The 27,687-nt window shown below is 46.0% G+C and overlaps 1 protein-coding gene across 2 annotated transcripts in view; it reads right to left on the minus strand.

The window, feature by feature from the left end:
- Positions 1-19,331, minus strand: part of MTMR10 (myotubularin related protein 10) — a 97,193-nt gene extending 77,862 nt beyond the window's left edge. Inside the window, exons 1-2 of one of the 2 annotated variants that reach the window (XM_088445532.1) lie at positions 18,986-19,331; positions 17,900-17,960 (exon numbers count right to left, since the gene is read on the minus strand). In XM_088445532.1, coding sequence (XP_088301658.1) covers positions 17,900-17,960; positions 18,986-19,042 — 118 coding nt within the window. In that variant the 5' untranslated portion in view covers positions 19,043-19,331. Of the gene's footprint in view, positions 1-8,970; positions 9,056-17,899; positions 17,961-18,985 lie in introns of those variants that run through there. The other variant, XM_088445540.1, reaches the window with a different exon arrangement.
- Positions 19,332-27,687: the final 8,356 nt, after the last annotated feature.

Raw genomic sequence — 27,687 nt, forward strand, 5'->3', positions numbered from 1 at the left:
TTCCGGTCTGATGGTAGACCCGTGGTGAAGAATCGAGCCGGGGGTGTGTGCCGGAAGGAGAGGGCGTATCCGTGGGAAACCACCTCCAGAACCCAAGTGTCTGTCGTAGTGGTCGACCAACACTGGGCGAACTGTAGCAGGCGGCCTCCCACCCTGGGATCCCCCAAAGGGAGGCCCGGACCGTCAGGCCGCAGGCTTGTCATCTGGCTTGGGGGCCTGACGTCTGGTACTCCATGCCTGCTTCCGGGGCTTGACCGATTTCTTAGGGCCAGCCTGTCGAGGAAACGACTGTGGTTTGGGCCTGCCCTGGGCCCTAGATGACCGAAAGGACGATGGTCCAGAACCAGAAGGAGCAGCGGCCGACGGGAGACAAGCAGATTTGGCTGCCGCCAGCGTGGCCACAATCTTATCCAGATCCGGACCGAAGAGAACTTCTACGGTAAACGGCAACGCTTCCAGACCTTTCTTGGAATCTGCATCCGCCTTCCAGGATTGCAGCCACAAGGTGCGATGAGCAGCTACCGCTGCTGAAGAAATTCTAGACACCAGAGTACTAATGTCTAGAGCCGCCTCGTTGATGTAGGTGGCCGAATCACGGAGATTGCCAATCAACTCCGCCTGTTCGGCCGGACAGTCGGATTCAAAAGAAGCCTCTAATGAATCCGCCCAGCGCTCCATCGCTCTGGCAACCCAGCAAATGGCCATAGCCGGCCGTGCTGCCCCCCCTGCAAGGGAATAAGCGGACTTCAGGCAGATTTCTACCTTGCGGTCCGTAGCATCCTTAAGGGAGGACATGGATGGCATCGGCAATGTGGCACTACGAACAAGACGGGTCACGTGAGAATCCACCTGTGGAGGGGATTCCCACTTAGCAAAATAATTATCCGCGAACGGATAAGCCACCGCCAGGCGTCTCTGCGGCTGGTATCTTTTGCCAGGTTGTTTCCACGCCTCCTCTAAATGGTCCACCAACTGACCCGAAAGAGGAAAGACTGTGGCATCGCCCTTCACATCTTTGAAAAAGGCATACTTAGATTTAGCCGCTGGGGGAACTTCGTCCTCAATCACCAAGGCTGTGCGGACCGCCCGAATAAGTCCAGGAATATATACTTTGGACTTAGCATCAGCGTCCTTAGTATGAAGAGGTTCCTGATCGTAAGGATCCAGAATCTCCCCATCATCAGACGTCCCTTCGTCATCCTCATAAGGAGCGGACAGAGACGCCACCGGCCTTTTATGAGGCCGCATCACAGACTCCCCTTGCAACACATCCGACAAGTGCTGTACAGAACTCGTCAGGGAGTTAACCCACGCTGGCTCCTGAGAACCCGGGAGCGGGGAAATAGGGAGACTGTGGGGTACCACCAATTGTCGTGGGAACCCCTGCATGGGTGACGACACCACAGACTGCTGGGACAAACCCATCGGAGTAAACGCGGGCTGCGGAGCTAACTGGCCCACTAAAGCTGTTAACGCCTGAGCGAAACAAGCCCAGGGCGGCTCCTGTACCGATGCTGTAACCGTAATAGGCCGCGCCATGGACAAACACTGCCAGCAAAGGCCCTCCGCGCTACCCTCCCCCTCCGCTAACGGTACTTTGCACGTGGTACACTGTAGCCGGAGGGGAAAATCACTTTCAGACATGATGGCACCACGTATGTGACCTCTCTCACCAATTAAGTATTAAATAGGCGAGAGACCATCCTGCAGCACCGCACCGTAAGGGCTTTAGCAGAAAGAACAGGGACAGTAATAAAGCTGACAGTTTAGAGAAGAAAAGTTACAGGCAGCGCTAGCACAGTCACATACAATGCAGAGAAATAACAATTCCTGCACTAACAGCGCTGATCACTCAACTACACAGACACAGGGCCTGGTAGGACACAGCGCTGCATACACAGACCTGAGCCACAGCGGAGGAGAGGTATGCGGGGGGACCCAGACCACGATGCTTCCGTCCAGCGCTTCCAGCAGCGTTCACCATGCGTTCTGGAGAAGATGGCCGCCGAGGAGCAGAGAGGAGGCTGGCCTGGGGGAGGAGCGCTGCCACAGGACCAGTCGGCAGCATGCAGAGAGGGCTGTGTGCAGCGGGGGAGGCGCCGGCTGTGAGACAGGGAAGGCGCGCTCCCCTGGCATGCATTTAACCCCTGGGACGCCGCAGCGCTACCGCTCTGCTGCGGTCCGCTGTCCCAGGGGGTAGTGGAAAGCGCAGGTTGGTCGCCTGGCTCCACGCTGCAGCCAGTCCCCAGGGAGCCCCCTGCCTGGGGACTTAGGACCATGTGACCAGCGGGGACCCACCGCGGGACCCCGCTGCTTACCTTTGTCCCCCTTGGATCCGGCCATGGTCCGGAACATCTGGGGTCACCGCTAGCTGTGACCCCAGATGCTCACCAGCATCCCCGGATCGGTACCGGCGTTCTGGTACCGGCGGGGGTGTAGGGAAGACAGCAGGGACGTCAGGACTGACTGTCCATGCTGTACATCCAGATGTGCAGCCACAGCTGCACTGAAGAAAGCTTCAGGGGCTCTTCTAGCCCCCACTCCGACAGGTGCACCCGACGCCGGCCGGGCACCAAACTAAACTGAGGTGCCTTGGCTCGGGGGCGGGGTATAGGAGGGGGACCCTAGTGCATCCTGGGAGGCTGAAAAGCTTAACTCTATGGTGCCCAGCGACTGACGTCACACCTATACCCCAAGGTATCCTGTGGATACCCTATGGACCCTGAAGTAGAAACTTTTTCGCCTATTTTTCCATGTAAAGTTTTCGTGTAGGCAAAAACGTCTGGAATTGAATATGGAGAAAAGTTGAAAACAGGCAAAAACCGAAAAACGGCGAAAAAACTGCACTTTTCGTGGCTAATTGAATACGACCCTATGTGGTGCTTTTGAAAATTTGAATGATATTGAGCTTGTTCAGTACACAATGTGTCATAGAGGTGTTTGGTGTCCTTGTTTGTTTGGCATGTATCATCATTATCTAATCTCAACATTGCCGCATATGACTCCAATAATGTTAAGTCACGTATCCACTTGCTGATTAAAATGAGCGATTGAACGATAACGTTATCATTCAATCGCTAATTAACCGGGCATGAATCAGGCATGAAAACGACCAGCGATGCGCGCTCCTGCTGGTCGTTTGACAGATTGACCATGTTCAGGGATGATGGAGGGTGCTACACAGAATGACATATCGCTCAGTGTAGGCACTACAGGGGGAAGAGGAACTACTGTACGATTACAATGTTGTAATCGTACTGTCGTTCCACTATCTGCTAGTGGATACGCACCTTTAAACTCAATTTTTGGAATGCTCAAATTAATGTCCTCATTGGTTTTATCTGTATAATTTTAAAAACAAAATTTGAGATGCAATGTGAAATCTGGGGATTTAAATAAATAAGTTTGGAAACCTCCAAATAAAAGAGGAAACCTTAGGGATGGAGAGAGGCAAGATGAACCAAGTAGGTGCATTATCAAACAGAGCAATATTTTCTACACGTGATTCTTGGATCCTAGGAAATAAGTGAGCAGAAAGAAGACAATAGTCTATTCTAGCAGAAGTGTGGTGCGGATTGGAATAAAAAGTGTATTCACTTGCTACTGGGTGTGGAAATCTTCATGGGACTATCAATTGTAGGGAATTCACAAGCACTGTCAATGCTGACGGTGTACTACCCCATCACCCAACTGACTATCCAGATCTATCCAGGGCTGGGGACAACATAGCACTGAAGTCACCATCTAGAATTAAAGCACATTCTGCCCAATCCTGTAAACGAGAACAAACATCTGCAAAGAAAGTGCTGTTAAGAGTCCGTAGGTGCATAAATTGTTGCAATTGTAAACAATTCCCATCTAGTTTCAACTTGATAAAAAGATCTCCCTCCAACATCCACCTGTGGGAGCCCAATATTTTATTACAGAGGGGTATATGAAAAATAATGACACCCCTTTTCTTCAAGGTAAACAAGGCCATTTTATATTCACCAATACAAGTATCTCAACACATTCGGGTCCCTCAACAAAGAAAAGTGCTTGCGTGGAACCTCACCTCCCACAAGGGATGCGGTCAATATCCCGATTGCGAGGATTCCGGCACTCAGAATGCCGGCGCCGGAATCCCGACACTTGTCAGAATCCTGGCGCCGGAATCCCGACACTTGTCAGAATCCTGGCGCCGGAATCTCGAAGTCAGTAGCGGGGTTGGGTTAGTGTTAGGCACCAAAGGGGAGGGTTAGTAGTGTTCACTCTAGCTCCGGCGGCAGGCAGGGTGCTGGATCTAGAGAGGGCACTTCCACGTGCGGGTGTGGCCATTGAAAAGGGGACGTGTCTATAAGACACGTCTCCTTTTCGTCACTCTTGGGGGCATGCCCGGTACTTATGGACATGCCGGGCAGCCCCCAAGCACTGCTGAAAGGAAGAATAGATGCCGGGCGCATGCACCCGGCGTCTATTCACTGCCGGTGACCGGGTCACCGTACATTTCCCCACCCGTGGAACACTGCAACCTGCGGGTGGAGACAGCTGTTTTAGTGGGGCGCTGCGTGGTAAGGGCAGGGCACTTGGGCGCTCCAGAAGGAGGGCAGGGCGCCACGCCCCACTAAAACAGCCTAGCGGGAATGCTAGGTTAGGTTTAGGCACTAGGGGGAGGTTAGGGTTAGAATACTGACCGACAAGTGTCAGTATTCTAACCCTGTAGAGATGCTGGCGTCGTACTAAGCACTGGCATCCTGTACCCATCCACTCCCGCAATAATATAACCAACAATAGAAGAAACAACATATACAATGCAGTCCTAATAAGTATAACATCTTCTAGAATACATATATTCTTCACCTATTTATTTTTTTCAATAATCCCAATACTAAAAAGTGCCTACACACTAGACGACTTGCAAAAGATGCAATGTCATCAACAATTTCCCTTAAACTGCCCTGGCAACTCCCCAGACAAACCATATCTTGCAAAACTGTCCAATCTGACAAACGATCTTACAAACAACCTTAATCTCGTTAACAAGATTGGCAGATCTTGCCTGCTGTAGGCAAGATCTGAAGATGTGATGTACGTGCATCAGCATCATGATTGGACACTCACAATTTTGACATATTTTACACGATTTGTCATTCCGATGCATCAAAATTAGGTGAATCGTATAAAATATTGTCTAGTGTGTACGCACCTTAATTTAAAGTAATTAGCTCTTACCAATTACTCCATAATCGGTCCTCCTTTTTCATTTTAATCAGCTACGTCTTAAATTTCGTATATTTTATTCTTGTTTAGATCTAGTAATGGGAGATTTCCTATTGTTTGCGGCATGTCTGGTATCGGATATCGCTTGTGGTGGGTGGAATGGGATTGTTATGCCGCCGGTTCAAATCCGGACAAGGCTAGCCCAGCAGGACGGAATCCCAACAGCGGAGGTAAGTAACCCTAACCCTCTCCTCTCCCCCCTAACCCTCCCTTAGGGGTGCCTAACCCTAATCTCCCCCTGTTAGTGCCTAACCTCGCCGCTCCCTAAACCTAACCCTCGCGGGGGGGGGGGGGATGCCTATCCCTATCCTCCCCCCCCAGCACCTAAACCTAACCTCCCCTTCCCCTAGTCTAACCCTAACGTCCCCGCTTTTCGCCCTATTCAATTTCTAAACAGGTGAAAACGGCGAATGTGGAACAGGCGGAAAGTACTGTCAGAATTGGCTAAATCAGTCTGTACCCCAAAAAAAGATGCACTAACATAGGGAATCAATGTAAATGTGTACTAATAGCCCTAATAAAAGTGTTTGGGGTACTTAAGTTGTTTGAATTGCTTCTTATTAGCATCTTTGCATAAGTGATGAAGAATGGCATAAAGCAGTATTTTTGGGTGAAAACAAGTAGTCCAGTCAAATTTGGGTACTTGAAAATGGGTGCTAGCATATTTTTATGTCTCTAAAGGGAACTTTTAAAAAACTTCAAAAACCCACATGCATCTGCAATCCTAAAAGCACCCGAGCCATTCTTGCAGATCCCCAAGAAGTCTATTTCGCTAGTTTCTATGCTTGTGCCCCCACTTTTTCACCCCAAAAATGAAAGTACTTTTTTGGGGTGTTATTGGTTTTTGCCAGATATTTGTCGTTTCCCCACATTTGCACCCCAAAATAAAGATGTTGTACTTCTTTTCACCTACTATTCATTGGAGAAACTTTTTCGCCTATTACATTGCATTGAATTTCCGCTTAGGCGAATTCTGCTTGGAATTGAATTTGGAGATAACTTCCAAACTGGCGAAAAAGCGACAATAGGCAAAACTTTTTCGCTGATTACAGTTTGTGGGTCTAAAAGCTGTAAAGTGACAGTTTGGAGCCGATTGGTTGGTACTTTCTCTCTCCAAGGCTTAGTACATAGACCTCTACATCATGAAAGCTCCAAGTCAGCTATGTCAAGTATTCCAACGGCCTGATTGGATTCTACTCAAATGAAAACATTTGTCTTTTTTCGCATAAGGTTTTATTTTTATACATTCCAACAGGGAAAAAAATAAAAAAAATGAGTCTCATCTAGCATTTACTGCCCTAGCAAAGTTCACACTTGTGGAAGTAATTTTGAAGACCAATAGAAAACATTTTTTTGCTTTTTCCAAGTGCAATGTTTCTAGCTATTTGATTTTTTTTTCCTGTGAAGAAAGGTAGCACAGCAGAGCAAATACTGGAAAAATGAATTATTACAAGAAAAATAAAAAAAATAAAAATATCAGTATAATAACGCAAATAATTTCTAGAAATAGTTTAAGGTGCAGCCCCACAGACTTTTTTTCCCATTTAAATTTTATTTTTAAGCTGCAATCCTTATACTCTTGGAACATGAGGTAGGCAGACATATTTTCATGACATCCTCCTCTGATTCAGATTTCCATTTTTTTAAATCAACCTGTGCGGTATATCTCTGCTCAATACATCACATGTCATGTGACTGTGGCTGCCATGGTAAATAAATTAGCATTAAAAAAAAAAAGCATTTAATCAAACACATAGAAAAACTGACAAATTCACCATATATTGTCTATGAATACATAAAACAGGATGTAGTTATGAGACCGGCGGCCCTGCCTCACTACCGACACTGTAATCCCGGCAAAGGATTTAACATAGGCATCTAAATACCGACGCCTATGTTAATCCTGACGCCAGAACGCCGAGAGGACACTGGAACGATCGTCCTCTGCCGGGAGTGAATATCCACTCGGGTGGGGATGGGGTGGTTAGGGACTACCGGGGGGGGGGGGACTTGGGGTTAGGCACCCCCCCCCCCTCCGGGGAAGGTTAGGGGTAGGCACTGGGTTAGGGCTGGGCAGCCCCCCGGGAGGGTTAGGTTTATGTTCGGTGCGGGTAAGGGGGGGGGGTGGAGGTTAGGTTTAGGCACTAACGGGGGGAGGTTAGGGTTAGGCACCCCTAAGGGAGGGTTAGGGATAGTATACTTACCTGCTCTTTCTGGATTTTCTGTGTTGCTCTTTCTGGATTTTCTGTGTATCACTGCAAAGGGAGGGAATGTTGATATTGTGCCTGGCAGTGGGATTCTGTGAAGATTGTGTGTAGAGATCCGGATTAGCCTATAGGAAGAGCTGCTGTTGCTGGGCATGTGTAGCCGGCCCATTTTGGCCATTCTGGTATTCGGCGGGCCAGGATGCAACAGGTGAAGGACAGTGTTTGGCCGCCTCTGATATAGAAGGTCCATTTACACAGGGCTATGTGTAAAGGAACTATGCAACAAATATATGTCATTTTCTCATTAACCCAAATCACAACAGACCCTATTTATTACTGTCAGTATCAAAGATAATGATATTCATTACATGCAATCCCTTCTGAATGTTGCAGACATGTGGCAGGATATAAGGTTCCTTTGTGGCGTCACTTCTTCAGAGCACTCCACTTTTTTCCTCGCAAAATATTTAACTCATTATTCAGACTCCTGGTTTAAGCAAACATTAGGTAACATGGCTGTCAGGCTTTTCATACAAAGAAGAGAAGATCCCTCAGCTACACAAATATTTATACTTCACTGATCACATTCATATTTTAAAGGGACTATGACAACATGTGCTCACATTCCAATACCACAAAAAGCAAACTTGTCTAATCAATTTGTGGGACTAGTCTAGTCCTCAAACACTAGTTGTCATTGGGCCTCAGTCACAAAGCACCGAATGACAGAAGTCTCTCTGGTAGTATCATGCTCTTTAGTGTCTATCCAAGTGCATAGATTTACAAAGCAAGATGGGAGGAGTTGGGCTGACTGAGTACATTGTACAGAGTAGGTGCACAAGCTTTGCAGAAGAAAAAATAAAATAATTAAATAAAGATTTCGGTATGCGAACAGATTATTAGGATAAAAGATAAAGGAGTGGAGAGTTTGCATACTTGCCTCTGAGTGAACATGGACATTTCCTTTACACAAAAAGACTGGGTCTATTTATCAAGCAGTGAAAAACACACACATACACAGTATATGACCCATAGAAGAAAAGTAGAGGTTTTTGTAGGGAAAATCAGGAGAAACTAAAGGAGACGGGAGATCTAATATCAAGAGATTACTTTATTTTGATGAACCACTAGAATTCCGCTCGTCACTCACGCAGAACGCCACCTACCGTTCACTGCGCATGTCCAAAACAGAAACAGAACATGCGCAGTTGTTAGGTTTTTTTATCTGAACATGAAAAAATCATTTATGCAGTTGTTTTCCCCAATCAGCTCCTACTTATTATTTTATAGACTGAACTTGATAAATGCTACTTCAAAGCTGATTGGTTGCTACTGGGCAACTTCTCCACTGGTTCACTAATCCACACTTTTCACTGCTTGATAAATAGACTTGAAGTTTTATTTAATCAAAAGGTGGTTGGAGAGGTTAGACTATTCATGCAATGTCATGCCTATTGGGAAACCAAAATCACATCTACTTTGTGAAGAATACAGTGGGCGTGACCTTGATAGTTCGCAGACAGACCCTCTAGGTCAGGGGTATTCAACATGTGACCATCCAGCTGTTATGCAGTTGTTTTCCCCATTATCTAATTCAAAAACAAAAATGCGAAAATTATCACAATTCAGGGGGTTTATCACTTTTCCATTTTTGCCGAAAAAACATGATAAATATGACGATAAAAAGCAAAAAGATACACGATGTCTGGCGAAGGGAAACATGATCTTTTCACATTTTTTGATACATATGCCCCAAAACTTGTTACTAAATGGGAGCCTAAATGCATTACTGAGTTAGTGAAGTAGCAGGGTCACACAATCGGGATTGTGGCTATCTACTAACACAATGGCAAGTGAACAGGTCTGCTTCCCCCAAAAGATCAATACACTTACATCCTTAAATAATCTGTGCTCCTATGAGCTTTCTGATAATCTATGGCAGGGAAAGAGAACATGGATACACTTCAGAGGTGGCCCTCTAACCTTCAAAGTGCCAAACTTTACCCTTTTCTCATTAATAAGTTACAACAATTAATTTAGGCCTGCAAAAGAATATAAGCAGTCAACTTAAACAAGTGTTACAAGCGCCAATAAACAAATCTGACAAAGCAGGAGGTAACTGGGGGCCAAAGGTGAATACTCAGGGGGAGCCGCCTGTTGTCGATATACAGTTTGCTCCTTATCAGCCCAATTCAAGCCCGTGGACACATGTACGAGAGGGAGATGAAGTTAAATAAGAAAAAAAAAAAGCGCACAGAGACTAATTAAAGGCACCATAAAAACTACCACTTTATTTCCTCACTATTTATATTTAGACATATCAGATTTGTATTGTAGCAAATGTCTGAATGTGTCAAAGGTAACTTCTAATATCCATGACCGTGTACATTAGGGTGTGCCTTAAAACAAAAAAGTTTGTGTACATGGAACCATCAAAAATAAAAGGGCTCACTATCTCAGTCATGCCAAAAAAAATCTGTATTTTGTAATATTCTGTATTTCTGAATATTTGGATATGGGAGACTCAACGTGTACAGAAATGTAAATAGAAACAAGACGCCAGCATGATATTACCATTTAAAAAATAATATAATAATAAAATAAAAACAATTCCTCAGCAAACTCCCAGAATGCATAAAGAGAAAGGCCAATCCGTCATAGGTTCTGCATGCCTACATTGTGCCGTGGTAACACACAGTGGGTTAGTATTGCCAGGCAACACAATGTTCTGAGAAATGATAACCAGAGGCAGGAAATCTACTCTTTCCACTACAGAAGGCAACATCAAAGCTAAATATGTTCTCACAACATGCAAACAACAATCCAAAATGATGTGTCGTAGATCATCGTATAGTATAACAGTCATTATGTTCACCTACAATAAATGGAAGAATGCATATTGTAAATGTAAGGGTTCTGACAAACGTAAAACGAACGTCTGTAATTTACATGCCAAGACTATGGGGTTTTATGTATATTTTAAGACTTGTTTGGCCTTTTTAGCAATCATAAAAAAAAGAAAAAAAAAACATTCAACATACAAAGTGAAAGCTTGTCATGGACTTTCTGCAGCTAATGTCAAATTAATGAAAAAAAAACAAGGGTGTAAAAAAAAAACCTAATTTAAATGATGAGGACCCTGAGAAGTTAATCTCTGGTGATCATCTATATAATGAGCGAATAAATGCGTGTGCCTATCTGTCTGTCCTTTATGCACGGCCAGAGTTTGGAACTAGCTCCACCAAATTTGGCATGAAAGGTTCAGCAGTTCTATCTATCTAGCAGTACATGGCTAGGAAGCTGGATTTCGAAGAAGTTATAGATAACTGTGCCGAGATCAAAGCAAGAAGGAAGGAATTTTAAGGTATGAAGGAGCTGTACAGTAATAACATTTAACAAGTAACCAATTCTGATTACTTATTTTGAATATACAGTAAAACTTAAATTCTTTTGAATGTCCTTGGCTGAACGGGTTTACATATAATAGTCGGGATGCAGCAATGTGAAAAATTATGTCAAACCCCCTATAATGCATTTTTCGGGGGAGTGACCGCATTTGTTATATGCACCAAGCCCCCTAGGCCTATGGGCTTCTAGTCAGAGAGTGATGTGAGAGGGATTCAATCGGATCACTACCATAACCCCCTGCGGTGCGCTCATCCTTCTGCGCATGCGCTTAAGGATGCCGGAGGGACTTCTGGGTCATAGACCTGGAACTCCCACATTCGCAAAGGACCGCTCTTTCCTAGAGAGATGTCCTTTGTGGTCTCCTTCTTGCATACCGGCTAATTAACACCGGAATGCATGCAAAGAGTGGCAGGATGCATTGTGTTGCTCAATGAATTGAAGTTTCACTGTAAATTGTTATTAGTATCAGCATTTCAACTTTCATTACAAAAGTAATCAGTGTTTCACAAACCAGCAACCTCTAAGTCACCTCTGTTATCCAATAATCACATGTAGCCAGTTATCAGCTGCATGAGGAAGTGCTGCATCTAACAGTTTTCAGTACAGCTGCCCACACCCATAACCATGCTGCTTCTGGCCTCAGAGCCAAGCAACAGAGACTTGAGTCACAGCATTATGATGATAACACACACACGAATGCCTTTGTATCATCTCCGATTGCATTTACCAACTCTGCCAATAATGATCCATCAATTTTGACAGTATCAATTCTGGACATAAACAAGCAATGACTGTTGTTCTACTAGTAGTTACTTGCAAGGCTGCCTTTAGTGTGCCATGTGCTGAAAATGCATCTACCTGTTAACACCTACAGTCAGCCTAATCCATGACACTGAGCTTTGTGCGCCTACCACAGTGATCAGTCCACATGCAGCCCCAACATCTGTAATGCATTGTGCAAAATGAAAATGCAGTGACAGGCACTGCAGGATGTATCTGCATATACCAGAGGTTCCTAAACGCAGTCCACAAGGCTCCCCAACAGTTCAGGTTTTAGAGATATCCATGGTTGAAGAGTCAATTTGATTCAACCAACTGTGCTCAACCGTGAATATCTCTAATACCTGAACAGTTGGGGAGCCTTGAGGACTGCGTTTGGGAACCTCTGGCATATTCTATCTATTTTGCGAGACGGATATTCTGATCACATTAATCAGCCCAAACTAAACTATTTTCATATGTAGGGAAATATTTATTTTTCGCTTAGAAATCTGTACCTGCAACAGCTGCATTAAGGGCAGGCACTGCATAGGGGAAAGTAGGATTTCTTTGCATTATTCACCGCAAGACCTTTTAAAAATTGTCTAAAAGTCTTTTAATATAAAAAAAAAAAGCACAAGCTCACCACAAATCCCTAGCCCATATCTGCATCTCTAACCTTTTATTTCCTACATGAATCATCCAGTGGTTACCCTCTAGCTGGAAATAGGCCTTAGTACATCCATTACTAATGTGACATAGTTCATGCACAGAATGGCACAATTTATCTTCAACAGTGGGTTAAGTATCAAGGTTAACAGTGCGTGTAAAACCAGTGCTTTGAGTGGAATCGGTATGTCATACCGCCGGACCTAAGCCCGGCAGATAAAATACTGACGCCGGGAGGCCGGCAGCAGGAGATCCCGACGGAGGTAAGTAAACTACCTAACCCTCCCCTCCCTCCCACTAACCCTAACCTCCCCCCTGGGGTGCCTAAACCTAACCCGCCTCCGCGCACCCTTAAACTTAACCCTCCCGCGGTGGTGCCTAACCCCCCCCCTTCCCCTATCCTAATCCTCCTGGGGGGATGCCTACCCGCAAGTCACCCCTGGAGCACCTAAACCTAACACTCCCCCCTGCGGGTTCTGCTGCTATGGTTTGGCTTACCTACGATCGGTAAGCTGGGCGTCGGGATTTCCGTGTGGGGCTGATAATAGGCATCGGGATTTCGATGCCTATCATTAGTCTGTTGCCAGGATTTAACAGTTGGGAAGCCGGCGGTCGGCATTTCGACCGCCAGCTTCCTAACTGCATCCACTTTGAATAAAAAAAAATAAATCACTGATTTACAATGAACTATTTAGAATTAATCGCAAAGTGGATGAATATATCTAACAGAGTTCACTTCTTTGTACACTCTAAACAGTGGTATAGCAACCAACTTGTACCAATTCATTTATGGGGGCGGCTGCCTGTATGGGAGAGCTTACAAAGTATTACCACATAATATGGTGAGCGCAGCACGGGGTAGAAGGACCATTTTGAAGCCACAAGGTCCATGATTGCAGCTTTTCTGTTGACCCTCGTGCACACCCCACTCCCCAGCAGCACATAGACTATTCTCACCCGGGCATGGGTGGCGTTTTGGAGCGGGGGATGTCAGGAGGACCAATCAAAACAAAGCAGCCTCCTGCCAGGAAGTATAACAGTTTTCAATTAAAAAAAAATATATTCCTATGCAGGACGGCTCACAGAGTTGACACAGGCATGGACAGCTCTGATTTGATAGGACAGCGGCGCGGTGCCGCTGTCTCTCCATGGCTGCCTGCTAGTGCACCAGCTGTGATCAGCATGCGACCCGGCACCAAAACCACCTCGGCGGCCAGAAATTCCGGCGGGCGGCACAGCAGGGCTCAGTGCTTTAAGTGGCGGTATATCATACAGTTGTGTACCGGCACACTTCGAGCACGGTCACCAAATGCATGCTGCTTAGAGGGAAACATAATGGGGGTAATTCAATTGTTTTATGGCTCCCAGAAGTGATGACAGCCCGACGAGCGATATTCAATTGTTTTGTTAATGGGTGCGAGTGCGACGGGCGCATATTACTTATCATGCATGTCATGCCCAAGTACGAAGGGATTAGCCACATAAAGTGGCTAATCCTATGCAAACTACTGGGCCTGATCAGTTTGGGCGCCCAAAAACACGGCTTTAGATGGATTCTGCTCCACCCCTCAGGTTGGTGCGAACGGAAATCATGGCCACTCGCACCCAGCAGCACAAACAATTAAATAGCTCCCCTCACTTTAGAAGGAAGCAAGTAAGCAATTGAATTCCCCATAAAAAAAAAAAAACCTCTAATCTGTAGTTTACATTGTCACATAATTATACAACCAAAACTTAGTTCTAATGCATAGTTTTTAAGCAGACAGTTCACAGCATAGTTACTCTTTAAAGCTGCACTACCACCTAGTATACATAGACATGATTCCTTTAGCAGGAGACCCAACGGGTTTCTCAGTGCAGCCATTTTTTCCAGGGCACCGTCTGTTCAGTAATACAGAACTTGCAAAACTATTTAAAAGAAGTGACAGTTGTGGAGGGGCGTGAACAAGAGAACCAATCAGAAGCTACAATCTCTTTACTACAGCTCCCAATTGGTCAGTCAAGTGTGGGACTCAATGGGAAGGAACCCTGAAAATCATGGTGGGTACAAAGGGATTACTTTTAATAAAATGGTTTAATTAGAACAACAAAAGCCAGCCTCTGGCGATATAAAAATGAAACAGTGAACAGTTTAACTTTGAAAGCATCTTGTTAGTATCTATTCTACATATTAAAGTGAAACTAAACACAGACCATAAATGAGACAGATTATATATACAGTGTATACCCCATGTTCTTATATGTAAGTCAAATTTTGTCAGCATATACCACAGGTATCATTAGTTAGTATGCTTGGGTGTGGTTCTGTCTCTTTAAGCCAGTGAGTCAGCGTAGGGACCGACCAGAATAGGAAGACCGTGATGTGGTTGGTCAGCTTGACAAACTATTGCAATATTTTGGAACTATCATTCCCTGGAATTACAAGTACAGTTTGAAATACAATGGTGAGTGCTGTGTTTGTATGAAATTATAATATATATATATATATTATACACACACATATATATATATATATATATATATATATATATATATACATATACATATATACACACACACACACACACACACAGGCACTCAATATGAATGTAGAACGCCGTGGTGCCTGCTAAAATATTGTATATACCATGTGTCCTGCTTGATAGAGCAAAAATAAGCGGCACTCCTCTGGACTTAGTGAAAAAAAATGTAGATGGTTTTAATCCAGCATGAACCAACGTTTCAAGGCCCCAACGGCCTTGAGAAAAAGGCCGCTGGGGCCTTGAAACGTTGGTTCATGCTGGATTAAAACCACCTACATTTTTTTCACTAAGTCCAGAGGAGTGCCGCTTATTTTTGCTCTACCGAGCAGGAGACATGGTGTATATATATATATATATATATATAACAATGGAAATCATTTACTCTGATTGTCAAACAAAGTCAGTGTGAACAGATAAGGGTCAGTCCATTTAGGTGCGATTTGGGTCATGTGAACCGATCTCACAACGAACTCGTCCTGCAAGTTATATATGTTGTCCAATTCCAAAATTGCATTGATTTTACAGAGGAAATTCACGTTGTTTTATGCACACCTCCCTGAGCAGGTGAAGAGGTAGGGGAAATCTTTCTTTTAAAAGGTAAAAATGTCGGGACACAGTGCAAAACCTATGGTACACTCATCCCAATGAATAATCACATTCAGGTGAATTTCTCTTTAAAGCTCAATAATGGGTTAAATTATGTGGGACAGGTTATGTGGTTTTAGCAATTGCAGATGCGAGGTAAAAAAAAAGTGTTTATTTGTACTTTACACATTTGTATAAAGACGCTGAACAGCTGTAATACAATTGTATTTTTTATTTCTGGGCCCCAAAATGCTGGAAATTCTTTAATTTGCTGAAAAACACTTGCTTGCTATAATTTCTCACTCATTAATAAAAAGCACAGATTTCACACCTTTTAAGAACCTCCAGCACTTTCCTTATGGTCACTAACAGTTCTATATGGTCCTGCTATCTCATTTGTCACTTTCTGAGGGTCCAGGAAGGTTTCACAGTTTTTAAAGCACTTCCCATGTCAGATTCTGTAGAAAAGTCTTGCAACCTCGCCACGACTAATAGGCCCCATCCATCTGCAAGGGATTGCCACGATCCTGCGATGCTACAACTCGGGATCGCAGAAATTCAACATGTTGGATCTCTGCGATTTGACGTTCGCGATCAAAATGATCGCAATTGTCAAATCGCGGAAATTTAACATGTGAAATGTCTGTGATCCGGCGACGGTTCGCAGAACATCGATGGTGGGCGAACGAAAATTTCCGATCGCAGCCCTACATCGCGGCAATCCGTCGCAGATGTATGGGCAACTTAACACAAATTTTCATTTCTAATTTGATCTCGGATTTCTCAGATGCGCGTATTGTGCAATGTATGAGTTTCATGAAACACCCTTGATTGAGCCCAGAAAATAAAATAAATAAACATTAGCCAGGTAGTAGCAATAGTCAGCAACTGGTGGAGTTCAACTGGGTTACAGTGAATTTGGTCATGTTAGTTTTCCATCGCTGATCCAAGTCTTAGGGACTCCAATATGAGAGTTAGCAATGTGCAGTCAAACAGTACATACAGTATAACACAGGTTAGGACATGATTGGTTGGTAATCTCTTCATACCAGCTTCATTTGTGCTCTATTATCATAATAATATACACAAATACAAATTATCATAATGTAATATTCTCCAAAGAGGTATTGTTCAGCCTATTCTGTCAGTTAAGTTTATAAAGTGATAACTTATTATAAAATCATGAAGTATATGCGTAGTGAGGAGAATATAAATCAGGATTGCACCTTATCAGTGGTATTGGAACAATTCATAACAAGTATACGTTGCTGCAAATTGTTAGCAGGCCAGTTTATTGCAAGAGCCAATTCAGTGACTTTGAAAATATGGCAGTCATCGTAGGGCAACTTCTAGCTAGTTTTCAAATAGAGCTGTAATCTAGGTCAATAGGTCTTTCTCAACAACCATATTGTTAAAATATGAGTAATTATATACCCAATTCATCGGGATGTAGTTAAGAGAACGGTGGACGGGATGCCGCCAGTCGAGATCCCAACATCGCAAGCCCAACACGGGACTAAAGATAGGCATTGAAATACCGACACCTATCTTAATCCCAACTCTAGAATCTATAAAGACGCCATCTCGGTTAGGTTTAGGCACGAAGGGGGGATGGTGGGAAGGGTTAGGCTACAAGAAGGGTGGGTTAGGGTGAGAAGGGGGGAGGGTTAGTATACTTACCCAACCCCTGTCGGGATACTGACCACCGGGATGCCGCGGTCTGTATTTTGACATCCCGACTGCTGGCATTTCATACCCATTCCAATTCATCGCAGGTGATGATCATACATATGATCAGAAACTTTAAACGTCATATATACCAAATATTTAACAGTAAACGTTATATCTCCAACTAGCAGAACAGTAGGACTTCCATGTTAGGGTCTGGCAGCTGTATAAGGGGAAATCACCCACTAGTGCCTTCCTAAATGTTCATTCTCCCATTGGCATTGGCTGGATAATGGGTTGACCATTTCCTGAACAGTGGCGGCACTGCCATTTTACTATTTGTGGTGGCAGGGCATTATTGGCATGGGTGTAATAAATCTGGAAAGGCTCAGATGAGGTATTTCAGATTTGTTTTAATCTTTACTTACAGTGGTACATAGGTAAAATGCACGTATGCTCCTAGCAAGAAGACATCCTTCATTTGGTTCTCTTCCTGTTTAAATCAGTTTTAAAAGCATAATACATGTTCCTGAACCAAACTTTTCTTCCCCTTATCTTTGCATCAGCTGGAGATAGTAAAGAGCAGTAATATGAAGAGTGGGAGAGGTTCTGGTAGTGCTGACATCCTGTGAGATACAGCTGTATTTTACATTCTCAACGTCTTTTTTATTTTCAATCATATTTATACATAAAAAGTGGAAAAATGCCCAACCTGTCAGCGTCTGATGAAAACCATCTCTTACACTTGACACGAGGACAGACAGAAAATAAATACACTGAGCCAGCACACTTTAGCCTAGCTTCATAGTTTCCATTTCTTACCTGGCAATAACACCGGCTTCAGCTTTTTAATTTTGGTTTCTGGGCTGAGTTTATCTTCATGCTGAAAAACATTGCAGAAGAGTGTAAGCATGTGGACAACATCATTCATCTGTAAAACACCGCTGCTCATATATAAAAGTTACACACTCACAGCTGCCCATACCATCCCTGCAGCCACAGTCACAGGTTACACACTCACTGCTGCCCATACCATGCCTGCAGCCACGATCACAGGTTACACACTCACTGCTGCCCATACCATGCCTGCAGCCACGATCACAGGTTACACACTCACTGCTGCCCATACCATCCCTGCAGCCACAATCACAGGTTACACACTCACTGCTGCCCATACCATCTCCACAATCACAGGTTACACACTCACTGCTGCCCATACCATCCCCACAATCACAGGTTACACGCTCACTGCTGCCCATACCATCCCTGCAGCCACAATCACAGGTTACACACTCACTGCTGCCCATACCATCCCTGCAGCCACAATCACAGGTTACACACTCACTGCTGCCCATACCATCTCCACAATCACAGGTTACACACTCACTGCTGCCCATACCATCCCCACAATCACAGGTTACACACTCACTGCTGCCCATACCATCCCCACAATCACAGGTTACACACTCACTGCTGCCCATACCATCCCCACAATCACAGGTTACACACTCCCTGCAGTCACAATCACTGGTTACACACTCACTACTGCCCATACCATCCCAGATTACACACTCATGCCTGCAGCTACAATCACGTTACACACTCACTGCTGCCCATACCATCCCTGCAGCCACAATCACAGGTTACACACTCACTGCAGCCACAATCACAGGTTACACTCCCTGCTGCCCATACCATCCTTGCAGTCACAATCACTTTTTATTAACTCCTTGGAACTTAAATGAGAAGTGACATTCCACTTACAGTATCAAGCCACAGGCCTGTACCCTCTTCATTTAAAATACTCCCCTATAGAACTATACAGGGCTAATATACCAGCTCCAATGAGCATTGATTTACTGAACAGAACATACATATCAAGTTTATTTGTAAAGAAATACACCATACCTGAGGTGGCAGGAGGTAAGATCTAAATGTGGGTTTAGACTGTCTCATGGAGAACATCGTGGATGTACGAACAAGTGTTCGCGGTAATAGATGATAAATGTGATCCCGGCTGGAGCAGGAAGTGCGACCAGTGGCTACTGGTTCCCAGTGTAATCCTAGCAGGTTCAATGATCCTCCCTGGATTTTTGCAGCCTGCAGTACTCCATGGCTGGAATCTTCTGGCTTTTGTTGTATTTCAGGCCAGACATTTCCCTCTCCCTCTATGTGTCTCACTCCCACACGCACTGTGTATTTGCATTTTCACTGATTTCCTGTGAGTCTGTCCCTTTCTTCTGCCAGTCTGTGCACATGTGCAGAGAAACCATTCACACATTACTTCTGGTGTTCTGCGTCGCCATCTAGTGTCAAAGCTGTATATTGCACATAATAAATCAATAGTTCAAATCATCACCCCCCTGGACCATACAGCGGAATATAAAGCCGACTTAGGGCCTGATTCAGACCCACTCGCAAGCGGCTGTCCGCTCGCAAGTGGGTCGATGGTGTGCACTGCGCATGTGCACGACGGCGGGAGCTCCGTCGTGCGCATGCGCCAGACGCGACGAGCGAAGGACTTTCCTTCGCTCGTTGTGTCTGATCAAAGGGGGCGTGCTGTCGATGTTGATTGACAGCACACCCCCTTTGGTTGGTCATGCCGGGGGCGTGCCTCTCAGACGGGGGCGTTCCCAAGGGAACGCCTACCGTCAGAAGCCGGCCCAGTGACATCACTAGTGATGTCAGTGGGAGTGATTTTGGCTCTGATAGAAACTCAACCGCAGGCTCCGGCTCGCAGTGGCGATGGTCGCGATGGTCAAGACCATCGCGGCCATCAACCTGCACGCTCGTATAGGCTGTGGGTGGTGACCCACAGCTATACAAGCGTCCAGGAGGACGCTCCATAATTATGGAGGACGGCCCTCATTCAGAGCGTGCGCTCTGCTCAGAGCGTCCGGCTCTGAATGAGGGCCTTAGGGCCTGATTCAGAGCCGCTCGTAAGCGGCCGCTCGTTCGCTCCGAGAGATGTTTGCCCAACTGCGCATGCGTACACATCGTAATACGAATGCGCGAACCAGTCAGTGCGGCCGAAAATCGTTTGTTCGCTAAATAGCAAATGCCTGCTATTTTGAGTGACAGAATGAGGTGTATGTGGGTGGTAACAGGGGAAGGTGCTTGAAAACGGGGAGTGGAGATCCGAACGCAGGCGTGCTTAAAGGTCAAAACGGGCGTTTTAAGGGTGTGCATAATTAATACAGCAGCGTCATTGACCACGTCACTGGGTTATTTTATAGCCAGAACTGCTCGCAAGATTGTGGTAGCAAAAACCAACCACATGAATAGCGAGCAGTTCATAAGCTGGTCGATGTACTCGATTAATCTAATAAATAGCGGACATGACGTAGGATGCGAGCGGCCAGGGGGCGTATTTTTTCAAAAAACGACCGCAAGTTTTGTTCGCTCGTTCAGACATAGAGGCGTGAACAGACCGCAAAGAGCGAACGGTTCATTTGAATAGCCACCCCTATTTTCTTGGCGAACGACCGCAAACAGCGTCCGGCTCTGAATCAGGCCCTTAGTGCATGGCTGTTTTTTTTTTACTCTGCCTCACGACACCCATGCTGACCTTTCACATTGGCCCCTCAGAAATATATATATATATATAGATATATATATATATATATTATATTTATATATATATATATATATATATATATATAAGAAATCCTACTAATGCGCATGAATTCTTTTGATTGAAATGTCCAGAAATGATCTGTTCAGGTATATATGTAGCGCAGCTGCTTCCCAGCTCCAAGCCACGGAGCGATAGATTCTAGAGGTAAGCAAGCTGAAAGGAGAGCGCACTCGTGATTATGTGAAAAATAAATTTACTTATAACATTTGCTCACGTACATCAAAGTTTAAAACATTAAACTCCACCATGGACGGTCCTCCGGATCCTGGTGTAATCGACAGGTGATGCTCCAGACAGCAATTCAGTGGACCACCGTCAGCTCTGGGAATACCGGATGACATCACACGTGCACATCAGTAAGCCATGCCCAACATGTTTCGTAGCAGCAAGTTAGGATGACAGCTGGAATTCTTTAATGAAGTAGTGGGTCTTAAGAGCTCGTTTGAATGATTGTAGAGAGGTGCAGAGTCTGATGGGGAGAGGGAGAGTTCCAAAGGTGGGGTGCAGTGCGGACAAAATCTTGGAGGCTGGAGCGGAAGTAATCAATTGGCATGAAAGGCAGCGTGTATGAAGTGAACGAAGAGGATGGACAGAGGAGTCGGGGTGTATCTAGGGATCCAAGCGCCCCTGGCAATGTAATGTACTGGCGCCCCCCTACCCCCCTTATGCAGTGCCCCCAGTAGTAATCCCCCAGTCCCTCCCTATGCTGCATTGCCCCCAGTACTAGCCCCCCCTATACAGTGCCCCCAGTAGTAATCCCCCCTATGCTGCATTGCCCCCAGTAGTAGTCCACCCTATACAGTGCCCCCAGTAATAGTACCCCGTAGTAGTCCCCCCTATACAGTGTCCCCAGTAATAGTACCCAGTAGTAGTCCACCCTATACAGTGCCCCCAGTAATAGTACACAGTAGTAGTCCACCCTATACAGTGCCCCAGTAATAGTACCCAGTAGTAGTCCCCCCTATACAGTGTCCCCAGTAATAGTACCCAGTAGTAGTCCCCCCATACAGTGCCCCCAGTAATAGTACCCAGTAGTAGTCCCCCCTATACAGTGCCCCCAGTAGTAGTCCCCCCTATAAATTGCCCCCAGTAGTAGCCCCCCTATACAGTGCCCCCAGTAGTAGTCTCCTATACAGTGCCCCCAGTTGTAGACCCCCCTATACAGTGCCCGCAGTAGTGGCCACCCCCCCTAAATTGCCCCCAGTAGTGGCCACCCCCATAAATTGGCCCCATTAGTGGCCACCCCAATACAGTAGCGGGCACCCCCCCCATAAAGTGCCCCCAGTAGCGGACACCCCCTATTTCAGTGCCCCCCCCGTGCCAGGCTTACACACACAGACACACACACAAAGAACAAAAAAAATGTAAACTTACCTTGTCCCCACTCCTGACGCGACCGCCGCTGTCCGAGTCCCGGCCTGCTCTTCTCCTGCATGGGAGAGACGTCATGACGTATGACATCTCTCCCATCACATGCTGCGGGGGGAGCCAGAACACGGAGCTCATGAGTGAGCTCCAGCCGGCTCCCTCCGCTGACGACGCAGCAGCTAATGAGAGTCAGGCAGACTCTCATTAGCTAGCTGCTATTACAAACACACAGCCGACGCCGGCGGCTGTCTGTTTGTAAACCGTGTATGACAGACTACTCTCACTGTGGTCTGCCCTAAACTTGTGGGGCCCGGGGGACTTGTCCACCCCTTGGCTACTGGTGGCACTGCTGGGCGGCGCCCCCCCTTTGGTCGGCGCCCCTGGCGAGTGCCATCCAGGCCAATGGGTTGATACGCCCCTGAGAGGAGTGAAGGGAGATGAGATCAGAGATGTAAATGGGAGAGGAATGTGTGAGGGCTTTGTAAGTGAGTGTGAGAACCTTGAATTGGGTTCTGAAAGGGAAGGGGAGCCAGTGGAGGGCATGTAGGAGAAGTAAGGAAGATGTAGAGCGTTTAGACTATTTGCGCGGGGGCCAAAGGCGTGTGCATCAAAAAAGTGGGTGTGGCCACATGCCATAAGGGGCGTGGTCACAGAGAAATGGGGCGTGCCAACATGACATACAACCGTTTCTCATCACTCTTGGAACATTCCTTTCCATTCCATATACACCTTAATGCCCCCAGTATTAGTGCCCCTCTTGCAATGCCCACTGTAGAAGTGCCCCTTATGCAATTTCTCCAGTAGCAGTGCCCCTCATGCAATGCCCACTGTAGTAGTGCCCCTTATACACTGCCCCCAGTAGTGCCCCTTATACATTACCTCCAGTAGTGCTCCTTATACAGTGCCCCAACAGTGCCCATTACACAGTACCCCCAGTAGTGCCTTTTATGTAGTGCCCCCCATAGTGCACTTTATACAGTGCTCCAAGCAGTGCCCCCAGTAGTGCCTTTTATGAAGTGCCCCTTATACAGTGCCCACAGTAGTGCCCCTTCTACAGTGCCCCCAGTAGTGCCTTTTATGCTGTGCCCTTTATACAGTGCCCCCAGTAGTGCCTTTTATGCAGTGCCCCTTATACTGTGCCCCCAGTAGTGCCTTTTGTTCAGTGCCCCCTAGTGTCCCTTTTACAGTGCCATCAGTAGTAGTGCCGTGTACACAAAAAACATATAAAACACACAAACACACTTATAATTATACTTACCTGCCTGCGCCTGCTGCCGTCCGATACTCCGGTCCCGTTCAGCACTATGGGAGAGACATCATGACACCTCTCCTGTCACACACTGTGGGAGCTGGAAGGCAGAGCTCAGGAGTGAGCTCCAGCCCAGCTCCGGCATTGGGTGCAGCAGCCAATAAGAGTCTGTCTGACTCTTATTGGCTGCAGTGCTAAAACAAACACACAGTGGGCGGCGTGTTTGCTTTAGTGTGCAGTGCCATGAACCACAATGCCCTAGACGCCACTGATATATACTAGCTGAAGTACCCGCCGTTGCCCGGGTTTATATCTTCAAGTTATTAAGTTTTATTATATGATGTCATCCAAATCCATCCAGTGGAAGGCCCAGAGCAGGCTTCCTGGGTCAAAGTTCTGCACAATGCAATCCACTGTTAGGTATGCCTGAGACCTAAATCACTCCATTAGGCATATATATATATATACTTAAATAAAAAGTCCACACTCAAATTCTTAAGATCAAACAAATGCTAGGGTGGCAACCTCTAGCAAGCATAGCAGCTCCAGATGCACAGAGTCATAATAAGGTGCACTCACCAGACTTGAAGTGTAGAAAAAGGTCTTTATTCACAGGAAAGCCACCACAAATATTGTCAACGTTTCAGTCCTCCCTGGTATCTTGACAAAAGTCACAGGGAGGGTATGCAGTTGGGATGCCGATTTGGTCGAAAGCCTCCCGAATATCGGGTGCCGCTCCCGACCTCCCGGAAAGGCAGGCAAGCCACCCGGGTGCCGCCTGGCCCCCGGAGTGCTACTAGAATCCCCCGCAGCGGGGGGGCACAATGACGCAATTTGCGCTGAATCGCGTCATCGTGGCTCCGTCCCCTTCTTCACAATGCCTTTATATCCGGCATTGTAAAGAGGGGGCGGGGCCATGATGATGTGATTGTGCAGTCACGTCCCTGGCCCCGCCCCCAAAATGGCATCATAGCCCGGCCACACCCCCCGCTGTATGCAGGCATTCATCTCCCTCCCGGAAGGAGGGAGCTGAATGTCGGCATGTATGGGCAATGGTCTAATGACAGGCATCAAAATCCCAATGCCTGTCATTTTACCTACACCGGGAGCCTGACGCCCGACATCCCGATCGAAGGTAAGCTGGGTCCCGGGCGTGGACAGCCGTGCGGGGGGGTTAGGTTAGGGGCTTCCGGGGGTCAATTAGGGTTAGGCACTGGATGCAATCGGGAAGCCGGCTGACATTATACCGACAGCCGGCTTCCCGACTGTCATATCCCGGCGAGGGTGAAATGCCCAGCATCTAGATGTAGACACCGCTCATTTTACCGACACCGGGAGACCGGCGCCCGTCATCCCGATCGAAGAGACAGCCGTGGGGGAGGGTGGGTTAGGTTTAGGGCTCCGGCGGGGGACTTAGGGTTAGGCACCCCCCCGGGAGGTTAGGGGTAGGCTAGGGGGAGGGAGGGTTAGGGTTAGGCACCTCCGGGGGAGGTTAGGTTTAGGCAGAGGGGAAGGGGGGGTTTAGGTTTAGGCACTTAGAGGGGGGATTAGGGTTAGGCACTTGGGGGGAGGTTAGTGTTAGGCAACTCTAAGGGAGGGTTAGGGTTAGGGGGTAGGTTAGGTTAGTTAATACTTAATAGGGGACAATCAGGATTTCCAGCACTGTCGGACTGTCGCTGCCGGGATCTGTTCCAGTGTTGGGCTGCCGCTGCAGGGAATCATACCGATTCCTTAGGCCCCCCTCCCGGAGGGTTAGTGTTAGGCTATGTGAAGGGGGATTAGGGTTTGGTACACCCGGGGGGAGGTTAGGGTTAGGCACCCCCCCCCCCCGGGATACTTAGGTTTAGGCTGCAGGGAAGGGGGGGTTAGGTTTAGGCACTTACAGGGGGGGGTTAGGGTTAGGCACTTGGGGGGAGGTTATGGTTAGGCACCCCTAAGGGAGGGTTAGGGGGGGTTAGTTAGTTAGTACTTACCTTAGCTACTCTCGGGATCTTCACTGGTGCCGGTTTTCCGGCATTGGGATTTGAACCATGCGTCCATCGGTATTTCATACCAAACCCCAGGGAGAACTGAAATGTCGACAATATTTGTGATGGCTTTCCTGTGAATAAAGACCTTTTTCTACACTTCAAGTCTGGTGAGTGCACCTTATTATGACTATATATATATACACAGTCAGGTGCATAAATATTGGGACATTGACACAATTTTCATATTTTGGCCTCTATTCATCACCACAATGGCTTTGAAATGAAACAAACAAGATGTGCTTTAACTGCAGACTTTCAGATTTAATTTGAGGGTAATTACATCCAAATCAGGTGAACAGTGTAGGAATTACAACGGTTTCTATATGTGCTTCACACTTTTTAAGGAGCCAAAAGTAATGGGACATACTAAACAATCCTAAATCTAACTTTCACTTTTTAATACTTTGTTGCAAATGCTTTGCAGGCAATTACAGCCTGAAGTCTGGAACGCATAGACATCACCAGATGCTGGGTTTCATCCCTGGTGATGCTCTGCCAGGCCTCTACTGCAAATGTCTTCAGTTCCTGATTGTTCTTAAGGCATTTTCCCTTCAGTTTTGTCTTCATCAAGTGAAATGCATGCTCAATCGGTTTCAGGTCAGGGGATTGACTTGGTCATTGCATAACATTCCACTTTTTAGCCTTAAAAAACTCTTTGGTTGCTTTTGCAGTATGCTTCGGGTCATTGTCCATCTGCACTGTGAAGCGCCGTCCAATGAGTTCTGAAGCATTTGACTGAATATGAGCAAATAATATTGCCCGAAACACTTCAGAATTCATTCTGCTGCTTTTGTCAGCGGTCACATCATCAATAAATACAAGGGAACCAGTTCCACTGGCAGCCATACATGCCCACACCATTACACTACCACCACCATGCCTCACTGATGAGGTGGTATGTTTTGGATCATGAGCAGTTCCTTTCCTTCTCCATACTCTTCTCTTCCCATCACTCTGGTACAAGTTGATCTTTGTCTCATCTGTCCATAGGATGTTGTTCCAGAACTGTAATGGCTTTTGTAGATGTTGTTTGGCAAACTCTAATATGGTCTTCCTGTTTTTGAGGCTCACCAATGGTTTACATCTTGTGGTGAACCCTCTATTTTCACTCTTGTGAAGTCTTCTCTTGATTGTTGACTTTGTCACATATACACCTACCTCCTGGAGAGTGTTCTTGATTTGGCCAACTGTTGTGAAGGGATTTTTCTTCACCAGGGAAATAATTCTTCTGTCATCCACCACAGTTGTTTTCCATGGTCTTCTGGATCTTTTGGTGTTGCTGAGCTCTTCGGTGCATTCTTTCTTTTTAAGAATGTTCCAAACAGTTGATTTGGCCACACCTAATATTTTTGCTATCTCTTTGATGGGTTTGTTTTGATTTTTCAGCCTAATGATGGCTTGCTTCACTGATAGTGACAGCTCTTTGGATCTCACATTGCGAGTCAACAGCAACTGATTCCAAATGCAAATGTCACACCTAGAATAAAGTCCAGACCTTTTACCTGCTTAATTGATAATGAAATAACGAGGGAATAGCCCACAGGAAGACCAGATTAGAGTTTGCCAAACAACATCTAAAAAAGCCATTACAGTTCTGGAACAACATCCTATGGACAGATGAGACAAAGATCAACTTGTACCAGAGTGATGGGAAGAGAAGAGAAGGAAAGGAACTGCTCATGATCCAAAACATACCACCTCATCAGTGAAGCATGGTGGTGGTAATGTCATGGCGTGGGCATGTATGGCTGCCAATGGAACTGGTTCCCTTGTATTTATTGATGTGACTACTGACAAAAGCAGCAGCATGAATTTTGAAGTGTTTCAGGCAATATTATATGCTCATATTCAGTCAAATGCTTCAGAAGTCATTGGACGGCGCTTCACAGTGCAGATGGACAATGAACCGAAGCATACTGCAAAAGCAACCAAAGAGTTTTTTAAGGCTAAAAAGTGGAATGTTATGCAATGGCCAAGTCAATCCCCTGACCTGAATCCGATTGAGCATGCATTTCACTTGATGAAGACAAAACTGAAGGGAAAATGCCCCAAGAACAAGCAGGAACTGAAGACATTTGCAGTAGAGGCCTGGCAGAGCATCACCAGGGATGAAACCCAGCGTCTGGTGATGTCTTTGCGTTCCAGACTTCAGGCTGCAATTGCCTGCAAAGGATTTGCAACAAAGTATTGAAAAGTGAAAGTTAGATTTAGGATTGTTTAGTTTGTCCCATTACTTTTGGCCCCTTAAAAAGTGGGAGGCACATATAGAAACCGTTGTAATTCATACACCGTTCACCTGATTTGGTTGTAATTACCCTCAAATTAA

The sequence above is a fragment of the Taudactylus pleione genome, unplaced genomic scaffold (assembly GCF_031769625.1).
Source record: "Taudactylus pleione unplaced genomic scaffold, aTauple2 ptg000019l, whole genome shotgun sequence".
In the NCBI taxonomy this organism is placed as follows: Eukaryota; Metazoa; Chordata; class Amphibia; order Anura; family Myobatrachidae; genus Taudactylus; species Taudactylus pleione.